The following is a 12,501-nucleotide window of genomic DNA, read 5'->3' on the forward strand; positions in this document are numbered from 1 at the left end:
ATGGGTAGAAGAGTGCGGAGAGACTATTGTTCTCATTATTTTAATTCTCGGAGACTCACACTTTTGATGTCCCTGAAGATTTAGCAGCATTCATTGCCATGGTGATTTTCTACCTCATTTTTTTTAGCATCACAAAGGAAAAGCCCAAATGAGAAATGTTTGCTGCTTTGCTGTTAACATTTCTACTGCCCTGGTGACAGCCAACAGTTTGGTTGTGCCTAGCTCCTGAAACAAATCTGTATTGGCCAGAGCCTGATTGATGGCTGGAGCCATTGCCCTGCCTGTCCCAGCTGGGTGGGGGCTGGTCCTGAGACCTCTGATAACTTTGTTTCGGGGACAGTGATTTGAAGGAAGACGGGGAAATCTCATTCGAAATATCACTGTTTCACAATTTAAACTTACGGGCCTTAGATAAAATTTTCATGGATGCGCTAGACATCGCTTCCCCCCCCACCCCCCACAATCTTTTCAAATGAACGGCTGTATGGGTTGACTTTGTATGCTTATTAGGCTCAGCTCTTTTTCACTTTCCCTGAATAAATCCTTGTTTTCTCCCTCTCTTTACGCTCTTCTTCCTAGATTTCCCAGTGTATAAGAGCCTGGGATATTTGCCTAAACTAATTATCTGACCAATCATACATACTTTCTCATTAGACATATATATGATGGACAATTATATGCCATGCACTGTGCTGAGTGCTCAGAGTACAGAATAAAATAGAACCAGCTCTGCTTTTGTGGAATTTACAGATTAGCTGGGAAGATGGCTATTAAATGAACTCCACAGTTAATAAGTTATAATTGAAGTAAATGTTGCAAAGGGGACATACAAGAATAATTGGTTCTATCTCGATTTGGGGGAGGCCCCTCTGAGGAGGTGAGAATTCTGATACTGTGTTGGTACTATGAAATCCCAGGTAATTAAGCACCCGATAGTATAGTAAGTAAATGTTCTAGAAAAGAATTGTAGTTATGGCTGTTTATCAGGCCTTGGGTAACATTTAACAAAGTAACCTATATAAATAGACACTTAATGAATGTTTTTAGTGTAAAAATTAGTGTTAGAGAATTAGGAAGTATCCTTTACAAAAATCGAAATAAACAGGGTGAGACCCATTTCTCCTCGGTACTCTCATAGTGGCTATATATCTCTTGCTAACAACATTTAATGCTTATTATACAACTGTAATTAGGATAGTTAACATCAATAAAATTTCTGATGCTGAAGCCCAGGCACTTTTACTATTAGTAGCTTATAAAATTTAAGTTATAAGTGTCTATGTTTATCATTTCTAGGACAGGGGATAAAATGGAGTTCCCATATACGCGTGCCTGATCTTTCCATATGTAAAACAACGTGTTCTTTCCTTATTGTGGTTCCTGAACTGACCTCGCACTAATAGGTGCTGGTCTTTGTTAATGTACAGAGGTGCGAGTAATGTGTAAACCTGTCAGTTAGCTGGGATGAGACACTTCCAACAAGTCCAGCTGTCTTAGAATCCTGGGCCAGGCTAGGTGTGAAGGTAGGAACCTTGGGTATAATTCATTCTGGGAAACAGACTTTCCCCAAGGCTAATAATGAAAGGCCTCCATGGAAACAACCAGGCATAGGTTTGTGTGCTATTTTCAATTGCACAATACTTCAGGCTGAAGTTTGTCTGTAAAAATTCAGTCTGGGGCAGAATATACTTACTAAACAGAGTTTTCTAGTATTGTGCTGATACTTGGGGGTTGAAGAGTCAGGAAGTACTGTTATATTAAACAAAAAACTCCTTTGGGGACATTTTCACTTAGATTGGGGAAATAGGGTATTTTAAGAAGTATCACTCAGGACAAAACCTTTTTTTAAACCATCATACATAATGTAAACATTTGAATGAGTTTCTTTCCCTTTCCAGTTCCATCTGTGAAGTGGAGACTGTAATACTTGAAGAGCTGTTGTTAGGAGTAAAGGAGTTAATTTATAAAGGAGCTTAGAATAGTGTCAGTGATAAAACTCAGGTCTCCTGTGTCATTGGTCTGGATCCAGCAGCTCTCCAGGGAATCACATTGCATGGGGGTTGAATTGATGTTGTCATATGTAAAACCCTGAGACCAACCTTGAGGGTTGATTTAGGGTTTTCTGTTTGTTCTTTGGGTTTTTCATTTCATTTTGTTTTGGTACCGTTTCTCTGTTTACCAACTGATATCAAATGGAGGCAAGGAGCAACAATTAAACAAACAAACAAACCCCTCCCCCCCGGTCTGTTCTTGTCCGAAAGTGGGACATTCCCAAGGAGAAGAGAAAGGTTCCACTTGGTTCCTAAAATCACCAAAAGCCCCATCCTAGAATTCAGCCCAGTTGGTTGATGCCAAGGGAAAAAGGCATCTTTTTAATGGATAGAGATGATCCGTCGCTATTTATGGTTTTATGGTGGCCTTGAACGTCTCTATTCTGTAAAAAAAAAAAAAAAAAAAAAAAAGGCCAAGGTAAACTTGCACCCAGGTGTGTTATTCACCATCCTAAACTGCCACAGAGTATGTTAGAAAGTGATACACCAACACTCAAATGCAGTTATCAAAATTTTCATGCTTGTAATAGTCTACTTAGACATGGAACCTCAGTAAACATTTGTGTTTTTTTCTTTCAGTAGATATTTGATATATTCTGTGGACTGAAAAAACACATATACAAACATATAAACACTTGTCAGCCTTTTATTTATACAGTCAACTATGTCATTCTATCTTAAGTTATAAGTTCTGTAAAAATTCAAAAGATTAAGAGATGATTTCTGGTAAGTAAGACTAAGGAAAAGAGGATTTTTTTGACTTAGTACTTTAAGAATGATGACACATTTGATAGGGAGATGTTAGGGGAGAAGGTATACTTCTTAAGAGGAAATTTCATGAGAAATACGATCAAGAGGGAGCCAGGTATAGACCTGTTCAATAAATCCAAGAATTCTTTCGTAGGAATTGTGGAAGATGAGCCTGGAAGGAACACTGTATTAGATTCTTGAGTACCAGGATTTAGGGTATGAGACAGTATTAGAAAATGGAATGTTAGAGTTTCTTGAGTGAAAAAAAAACAAAAAAAACTTTGGTGATTTAGAAACGCTCCTCTTTTGACTATGTTTAGAATGGATTTAGGTAAGAAAAGAGTAGTGATAGGAATACCATTCGTGTTATGATTACAGTCTATCAAATGTGATCTAATGAGTTGAACCAGGCTTTTTCCATGAGCAGGCTCTTGATGAGCGGGTAGCTGTTTTTCATGAAGATCTCGTTAAAATTATACGTGTATCTTTGTATTGCATTAGAGCCTTAAATGACTCTTATGAAAACACTGTATTTCGTTCTTATGAGTTATAGTGAGTTTAATGTTCATACGTAGGTGCTCATACTCTGCCTTGAAAATATAGTACTAAGTTGATAGCCTGTAACTTCTTCTTTTAATACTGTTGCTGGTTTGTTGCACGACCACAAGATGAGAGTGATCAAAGACAGCACAATACTGGAAGCATTAATTCAAGCCATATAGAACCTCGTAAACCTAGAATTTCTTTTTGATGCTTGGAGTTTCCTTTGTAGAGACACAAAGAAAAAGCTACAAATCATGTTTATAATTTCTCACTATATCAAATAATCAACTATTTGAAGTTTTCAAACATCGCATCATTAAATTTTAAGCGGTAATTCCAACCCCCTGTTTATTAAAATCTAAAATAACCATAGTGATTAAGCATGTGGAACAATAGCCAACTCCATTAAGCCCAATTATATTAATATATAATCTCATGCCTCATCTATGATTCTTCCAGCTAGATGAAGTTTATATAAAGGAACCAACTGTTGAGTATCAATTTGAATTACTCTTTCATTTTATGTTTTATTCTATGCTCTGGAACTCTTTAGGTGAATTTTGTGAATACCACAGACATTCAGATGTAAAATACATATTTAGAATTTTATCCAGTATATGTAACTTGTACAGGACCATATATCTGAATATATAGAAGTATCCAGATATTTTATCAACTTATCAAAAATATTTTATTCTTACCTCCTTTGTGTAAAATGTATAACTTGTATGTGTGGGTAAATTACTCCCAACGGTGTTTCCTTAACTATAAAATAAAATGGTAGGGATGTGAAGACCAAGAAGAAAGCTATTAAGGAAACAAGTCAGAAACGTATTTGAAAAATATCTTGACATACATAACCGTCACAACATCTGGACACTACTCATTGCAGATTTGCCTTGTGTAGTATATATAAACCATTCGCTGTTCAAGTATATGCTTTAAATCCATACCAAAGCCAATCAGTAGTAGATTAATGTGGCTTCTTTTGAATACACTCAAGATTATACGCTACAGACAGCCTGGAAATTGGACTTTGAACAATGAGCTAGGGCACAAGTTAATGGATTCCTTTTGATCTTCATTCAGTGGTGGATCCAGCATAGTTATAGATTATTTCCAGTTAACTAAATGAGAAGAATAAAATTAGGCATGTGGTTTGCTCCCACTGTAGACACATCTGTACTGCTGAGACAGATAGCTCCATGGATCTGGATTCCAGATGAGTAATTTTAATACCTAAGTGTAGGATATATTTCCATTGATAAATTAACACATGCATCAAAATTCATATTTCTCTTTGGTCTAGAATCAATTGTCCTTGCTAAACCATGGTGCCACATCTCCAGATCTGTAGGTCTGTTTATGAGTGTGGCGGTAGTGAGTGGTAGACCATCTTTGGCAACTTAAATCTATTCCGTATGTGATACGGATGTAGTTTCCTTTTTCATAGATTCAGTTACCCTGTGGCTCAAAAGACTAATCTTTTAGTCTTTTGGGATATGAAATGCTACCTTAGCCTAGGATATGAGACTTCTCCACAGCATTTCTGATTGTCTCTCATATTAAATTATGATGTTTTAACCTAGGTCATTTTGCCTTTGCCCTTTTCACTCCAGCAAAATTTTTATCAGATTATAGGGAAAGTTAGGTTTGTGAGAATTAATGGACCCCAAATAAACCTAACAGTAGTTAAAGCTGAACACATTAGAATTTGTTATTGACTAAATACTGGTAGAAAGTTTCTTGACAAAATTTAAACTGAGACCTAGGAAACTTTGACCTACTTATAATAGATCTATAAAATAAAAATCGCAGTAATGCAAATATGATCAGAAAAACTTGACATGAAACCCAAACTGATGAATGAATCAAATTTTATTGTGAAATGCACATACAGGGAAACCAATTCCAGTAAAATTAAAATATTGGAATATAACTGTGATGAATACAACACAAATCAAGAAATTAATATTAGTTAATTGGATTAACTCTAGAAAGTAAAATTGCCAATGATCCATCAGTGGTGACATAATTCATTCAAATATGTTTGTTTGTAATCACAAAAAATGTTTTCACGGTCAAAGAACTAGGGTCACAGATATCCATCTGTTCATAAAAGGGGGTTCAAGAGGGCAGGCTCCAGATAGCTTCTACCCTTCTCATATACCGCATCATGATGGAGGAGGCTTCTCTCTCACCATCCTTCATGCTCAGTGATAGCCAGTTTATTTATTCTTTTGTCTTTTCATTTTCCCCTACGTTTGCTTAATCATCCATATGGATGCATCTTTTTTACATGTTATTTCAAATGAACATCATAGTCGTCGTATTTGTTGAATTCACTACTATCCCATTTTATAGCCCAAAGAAATGAAACAAGTTACCAAAGGACTCACACAGAGTAGGTGGCCCAGCCAGACTAGAAACACAAACTAGTCTAATTCCAACTTAAGCATTTTTTTATTTCACCACAGCTATAACTGGCAAATAGTGATGGTCATTTACCTTAAGGAGTCAGCCCATGAAAGATTGTTCTTTTTTACTATAATTTCAAGACTCATCTTTCTTGAAACTGCGCTGGGTTATGTCATATGGCCAGTCCTTCATAAATCCCCATAACTTCATAGTCCTTTGTCCAAAGTTGGCTAACAGTAAGAGCATAGGATGAGAATTTGGAAGAACCAGGTTCCCTTGGCAGGATTACATTGTAGTAACTGTGTGAATGCATGTGGGATTTCACTTCTCTGAACCTCAGTTCCCTCATGTATAAAATTAGGATGATCTTGCCTGCTTTGTTTGTTTTATAAGGCTGTTTTATTACCCAATAAAAACGAAACAGTTAGCTTCTAGAGGTTAATGGCAACATCTTTATCATTTTTCAGTCACGGAAACTACTGTTGGGCCAGACGTAATGTGGTAAAACGTGGAGAGCAAACGAGATGTATTTTGAGAAGATGCTTTATAGAATACAATTTTCTAAAAAGAATACAGGTGTGATTTTTTATTTGGTGACTACTGTGCCTCCTCTGAAAGATTTACCCTTTGTTCTTTGTGTTTCTCCTAGGACCACTGAGGTTCCTCTCCCAGACAGAATCTGTCACTGCCTTCATGGGCGACACAGTGCTGCTCAAGTGTGAAGTCATTGGGGAGCCCATGCCAACCATACACTGGCAGAAAAACCAACAAGACCTGACTCCCATCCCGGGCGACTCCCGCGTGGTGGTCTTGCCCTCTGGAGCCTTGCAAATCAGTAGACTTCAACTGGGAGACATTGGAATCTATCGATGCTTAGCCCGGAATCCAGCCAGCTCAAGAACAGGAAATGAAGCGGAAGTGAGAATCTTATCAGGTATTGCTGATAAGATTAGCGCTCTTTATTCTCTTCAGAATTATATTTTCTAGAGTTGTTTGAGCAAGTTTTCCTTTAACACATATTTAGTAGTTGTTTTTAAGTTCTGTATTGTGTATTGCATTTAGTTTTATATATTTTTCTTCTTTTCTAAATGAACCATTAGATGAGGGTATGCCAAAAGCTTTTCTTATCTCTCCATGGTTTGTAGTTGAACTTTCTGGTACAACAGAAACAGGTATTTTCCTTATGTTTGGCTTCATTCACTCACTCATTCCATTAATAGTTAATGAGTGCTTCTTTGTGCAAAGCTCATTGCTAAACGTTTTTATGTTAGTTGATTCTCCTCTGGTAATAGTCTAAGAGGTAGTTATTGTTATCCCCATTTTCAGAGGATGAAGGTGAGGCTTAGCAAGGTTAAGAGACTTCCCCAGCTTAATATTGAACATTCATTTGCTTATCCATTCATACACTCATTTCTGTGAAGCATTGTGCTAAGTACTAGGGATACAGCAATGACTGAGACTGACACAGAGCCTGGCTTATATAGAATTCTGGGTGAACATGGACATACGAGTAATTACAATAAAGTGTGATTGATACTATGATAAGGAAAATGTTTCTTTCCATCTGTTATCTCCCTTTCTCTTCCCTGGAAAATCTCTAAGACTCTGGCCTCATTTTTTTCTCCTAAATGATCAGAGGTTAGAATGGATATTTTCTAAGATCTCTTCCAATAACTGCTACTATCTTATATCTATGTAATATCTATCAATACTTTCTCATTTAATTTTGCTTGTAGGGTTTATTTAGACTCATTTGTGAGAATCACAAAGAAGGCAACACTTGAGTAATTGTAACAGACTCGCTGTCAAAGCACTGGCGTTGGCTCGTCTCCACATTCTGTATGTAGTGGTCACAAGTCCTTCTGCTAGGTAGAGGGTAACATCCCCAAGTCATTCCAAATGCAGACTGGCAATGTGATTGAAAGTTTCCAAAGACCTCAATTTAGGACATCTCTAAAACCGCTTCTAACCCTTTTGTGTATTCTCTCCTCTGTTAGTCACAGGGATACTGACTTAAATGTGTCCACAACCATCAGTGACACTGTTGCCTTCCATCCTCTAGGCAGTGACAGATGCAAATGCAGCATTTATTCCCAACACGTACATGCATTTATTTACACATCCATTAGATACACAAAAATTTTAAATATTTATATTCACATACCCTTAATAATGCATCTGAGTCAATCAGATGCGAAGCCCAGGTAAGCCACGTAGAAAATTGGCAAGAATATGTTTGACTATGTTAATACGACCGAAAGGTGTGTTTTCCAGTGGTATTAAGGGATAAAGTTGGACTAATTAAATATTAAATATGAAATGGAAACATTTGAAAGGCACAGAGACATAATCATCAAATCACCATTTACATTCATTTCTTCACCTTGCAAAACACATTTGCATTGTAATCCATGGAGATTTATTTAAAGCCGAATTTCATATTGTTAATTTGGCTAAAATCAAGAATATGTCGTTGTACTTTGGAGGTGTGTGGGTATTATTTACCTGAATGAAAACTCGTATTTTTTTTTAAGTCACTACATCTAATGAGAATTTTTCTCAAAGTTCTATGAATTCAAGTATAAACTTCACAAAGGAGTTATGAGCTAAGGTAATAAACACACACACATTATTAGCATACTTGATTAATCCTGTATTGTGTATTGTTGACCACATAAAGGACCTTGCTGGAAGACCATGTTTGTCCCATTTATCCCAGAGTTTGCAAACTGGTATAGAGGTCAAATTCACAAATCCACAAGTACAAAATTCTTTTAGTTGCCATTTAGCGTTTCCTCATTTTTAAAATTGTGCTAATCCTTTCTGAATCAATTTCCACTTTCTATAAGTACCAGTTTGAGGAAGTCATAATTACACAGGTATATTGCCCTTTCTCTATTGTAACATGTATTTAATAGGGTAAGATAGACACAGTTAAAATAGAAATCCATCATATTATTAACATGACTTAGAAGCATTAAAGTGGTACGTATATGGTTACCACTCTTTAAAAAAAATACATTCTTCCATGGCCATTTAAATGTCATGTTGACTGATGAACTTATCTATTTTCCCTTTAGTTTGAAACATAAATGCCAATTTGAAGTTCTGCAACTTTGTTCAACACTTGTTTTTACCGCAGTTCATAAAGAGAGTATTTTCATTTGTGTGCATATGTGTGGAGAGTTATCCATTTCTAAATAATATGTAATTTGATGCCCTTATTCAAGTTTATGTAGAATACATTTCAGGTTGCCACTTTTATGTATCAGGTGTCTAATATCACCAAGTAACAGAGATTTATTAAATTCAGATTTTAAGAATCAAATAGTTGTTTCGAAATGCTGTCTTCCAGCAAGCAGTTGCAGTTTACTCAACAAGCTTTTGAGTGACTCTTATGTACCTGTCGTCACACAGGTTACTAGGAATACAAAGTTGAAAGATAATGCCCCCGCAAACGGTTGTCTAGTGGGTGAAACAGATAAAGCAAGTAGACCGTTCTTTGAAAGAAGACATACAGAGTGTCATCCCCTTACATAAGAGAGAAAAACAATGTGCCAGTCTTGAAGAACAAGTAGTAGCTAGGCCAAGAGAAGACTACACCAGGAGGAAAGAACCGCATCAGCAAAACACAGAGAAAATAGAGATAAAAGCTTTTCAGAGGAACTGCACACATTCAGAGGAACTGCACGCATTCTGTTTAACTAGGTCATAGGGCATAGGAAGTGTTGAAGGAGGAGAACTTGGAAGCAAGGACGATAAACTGAAGGAAGAAAGATACGGTAGAATGTACAGCATTAATTCTGGAGAGAAGTGATCAAAAGCTGCTACTAAAGTGGTATCAGAAAGGATTCAGAAATGAAGATGGGTGGGGAGATAGTAAGGACAGGTCTTGGAGACATATCAGATGTGCCTCAAGAGGGAGGGAATGGAGCCCACGCTCAGATGAAGCTAGGTAGTGGCACTTTTCCTGAGATTAGGAGCAGGGTAGTGGTGTTATTGTGCTCAAATTAAATTACAAATTTTTTAAAGAGATTTTTCTCGTAACATTGTATATTTTCAAGGTTAAATGAATAATTATTGTTTCATTAAAAGGTAGGAAAATTGGTAACTAATTTGTTGATTAATGTTTGAAGACAAAATTATGGGGAATTATATATTTTTAACAGAGCAAGTTACTATTAAATTATTGTAAAGGATTTTTTTTTTGAAATATTGATAACAAAACACTAAGAGTTGAGATGGTTTAAAATGCCTCATTGTCTGTGATGGAGAATGTAGCAGGGATTGAAACAGCCATAGTGATCGTCAGGTCCACTTTATTCAGATCTCATCATGTCTGAGTGCCAAACAGTAGACTGAATTGATGAATTATAAATCTGCTTTGGGCACTAGGTTGACTAAAATAACTGGCCCATACACTGGAACTCTGATTTCAGTTTTCTTAATGGCCTAATTGAATTGATCAATTGGTAATTCAATCTGTTGTTCATTCGTTTAACTATAATTAGATGATTCTGGATCATGGATAGACTTGAACTAAATATCTATGTAATTAGAGACATTGGCTTTTAATGGAATAAGTTGGACTAAAATATATTTTGAATGATTTTTCTCTATAATATTTATTGTTTATTGGAATAAATTTTAATAGAAACCATCCCCAAAGGCATATTATTTAAAAGGAAAACTGTGTTTTTTGGTTTTAAAAGAGTTTCAGAATATGTTCATCTCTAAGAATTTATTATTAACCAATGGCTGCATTAAACTTTTTAGTTTGATTAAATATTACTTATATTTCAAAGCTAATTACACTTTCCTACCATTTATTTGTATAATTTCTACAGAATAATAATCTGTAGAGGAAAACAAAGAAGACACATTCTTTGTTTTGAAATTTACCATCGAGCCAGACAGTTAATTCAGAGCCATATGACTAATATAAGGCAGGGAATGGTAAATTTAGGTAAATATCTCTAGTTCCAAATCAACACAGACAAGGGATACATCAATTCTAGGAAGAAAATTTGCAAAGTCTTTAGAGAGATTACTTTTGTAGGTCATCAGGAGATAACCATTTGTAGAATAATAATAGCAGGTGATCAATCTCGAGTTAGAAGCTGAACCTGCCTTATGGAGAACCTTGAGTCCCGTGTGTAGGAATTTAGACTTGATTCTATTCACTTTATTTGTGATCGGGGCTCCTTAAAGGTTTTTGAACAGTGGATTCAATGGCATAAAACACACTCAGAAAAACAGAAACAGGGAAGTGAAGAGCAAATCATATTACTGTATTACCTGATAGTTTTGTATTCTACTTAATGTTTTTCTCTGCTTTGAAGGATTTTCCCATAGTTTGCTTTCCTTCTTTAGGCTAGTTTTGACTAAAACTATTTCCTGTGCCATGCTATAAACAGGGCACACTTGTCTTTCATAGATCCAAGTTGGATAAAATGATTTCTTCTGCTTCTCTCTTATCTATACTTAGAAAAGAATAAAGTAACAGACATATTACCATGACCAACCATGGATTTGGTTCATATTGATCAGTTAATTAATATTTAAAATTTGCAGTTGGAACTATTATTATGATAAAAGTGTGAAAAGCACGGAGTCTGATACCAAAGTACAAATCTCAATTTCACCGCTTGCAAGTTGTGCAATTAGAGCAAATTACTTAATCTAAGTCTTAATTTATTAACCTTGCAAAATGTAGAGTGTAATTTCATACAATTTCATAGGGTGGTTATGAGGCTGCAATTTTTTGGGCCAAGTATAATGCCTAGAATTGCTAAGTCCTTAGTAACTATCATAGTTTAGCATCTTAGAAATTCCACTTTTAAAGATTTTGATTCTCATATCAAGATTATTTTTCTTTTATTAAGTTACCTGACTTTGATTCTGGATATCGAAGTATTCATTGACCTAGTGGTAGTTAATTACATGTTTTGTGCTATTTGTCCATAGTACTCTTTATTTTCTTCATTTCCTTTTCACATCTGTTAGAAGTCAGAGTATCCTGCAACTATTTCCTTTGTAGTAACTCACTGATACGTGATTTTCACCCTTACCTCTCTGTCAACATCATTTCTTTGGCTATATGATGTATCACAACAGACACTGGCTTAGAAATAAGAGTTAGCCAGTAAATAAGACTTCTTAATATCTTATCTTTGTTAGTAAATAAGACTTCTTAATATCTTATCTTTGTTAGTTGTTGCCGATTCTTTTAATCCTCTAAAATCCTTAGTTTCCTTAGCTGTTTAGAAGTTGGACTAGATCAGCCTTTCCAAATCTCACTACCAAGGATCTCTTTTATTATTTTATCCACATTCATCCACAATTCTGCCTAAGTGTAATGTTTAAGGGTAGAAGTTTGCTAGACAAATTCTAATTCTAATTTTTCAAAACCATGAGACCATGCTAAAATACAACAATTAAAGGTCAAAAATCAATCTCATAAAATAGGAGACGTTTACATTTATATTTTTTTAAAAAAATTAAAGTCAGTTTATATTGTCATAGAAAGCAGACCAAAAGAAGATTTAATACTTTTTATTGTATAAATTGACTGCCCAGGCAGTGAACTGACCAAGTTCCATGTCATGATTTGCCCCCCTCCCCTCATATGATAACTTTATCCAGCCTTTCTGGGGAGCCTGAGCTGGGCAGAGCACAGAAACCAGTGGACAAGCATGTTATATTATATGAATTAGTTATTGTAAGTTAGGTCTTTTAG

General features: G+C 35.6%; 1 protein-coding gene across 1 annotated transcript in view; it reads left to right on the forward strand.

Moving 5' to 3' along the window:
- DCC (DCC netrin 1 receptor) overlaps positions 1-12,501 on the forward strand; it is a 776,413-nt gene that overhangs the window by 124,393 nt on the left and 639,519 nt on the right. Inside the window, 1 exon segment of the mRNA XM_073789896.1 lies at positions 6,412-6,696. Coding sequence (XP_073645997.1) covers positions 6,412-6,696 — 285 coding nt within the window.

This window comes from Tursiops truncatus, chromosome 13 (genome assembly GCF_011762595.2).
Source record: "Tursiops truncatus isolate mTurTru1 chromosome 13, mTurTru1.mat.Y, whole genome shotgun sequence".
NCBI lineage: Eukaryota > Metazoa > Chordata > Mammalia > Artiodactyla > Delphinidae > Tursiops > Tursiops truncatus.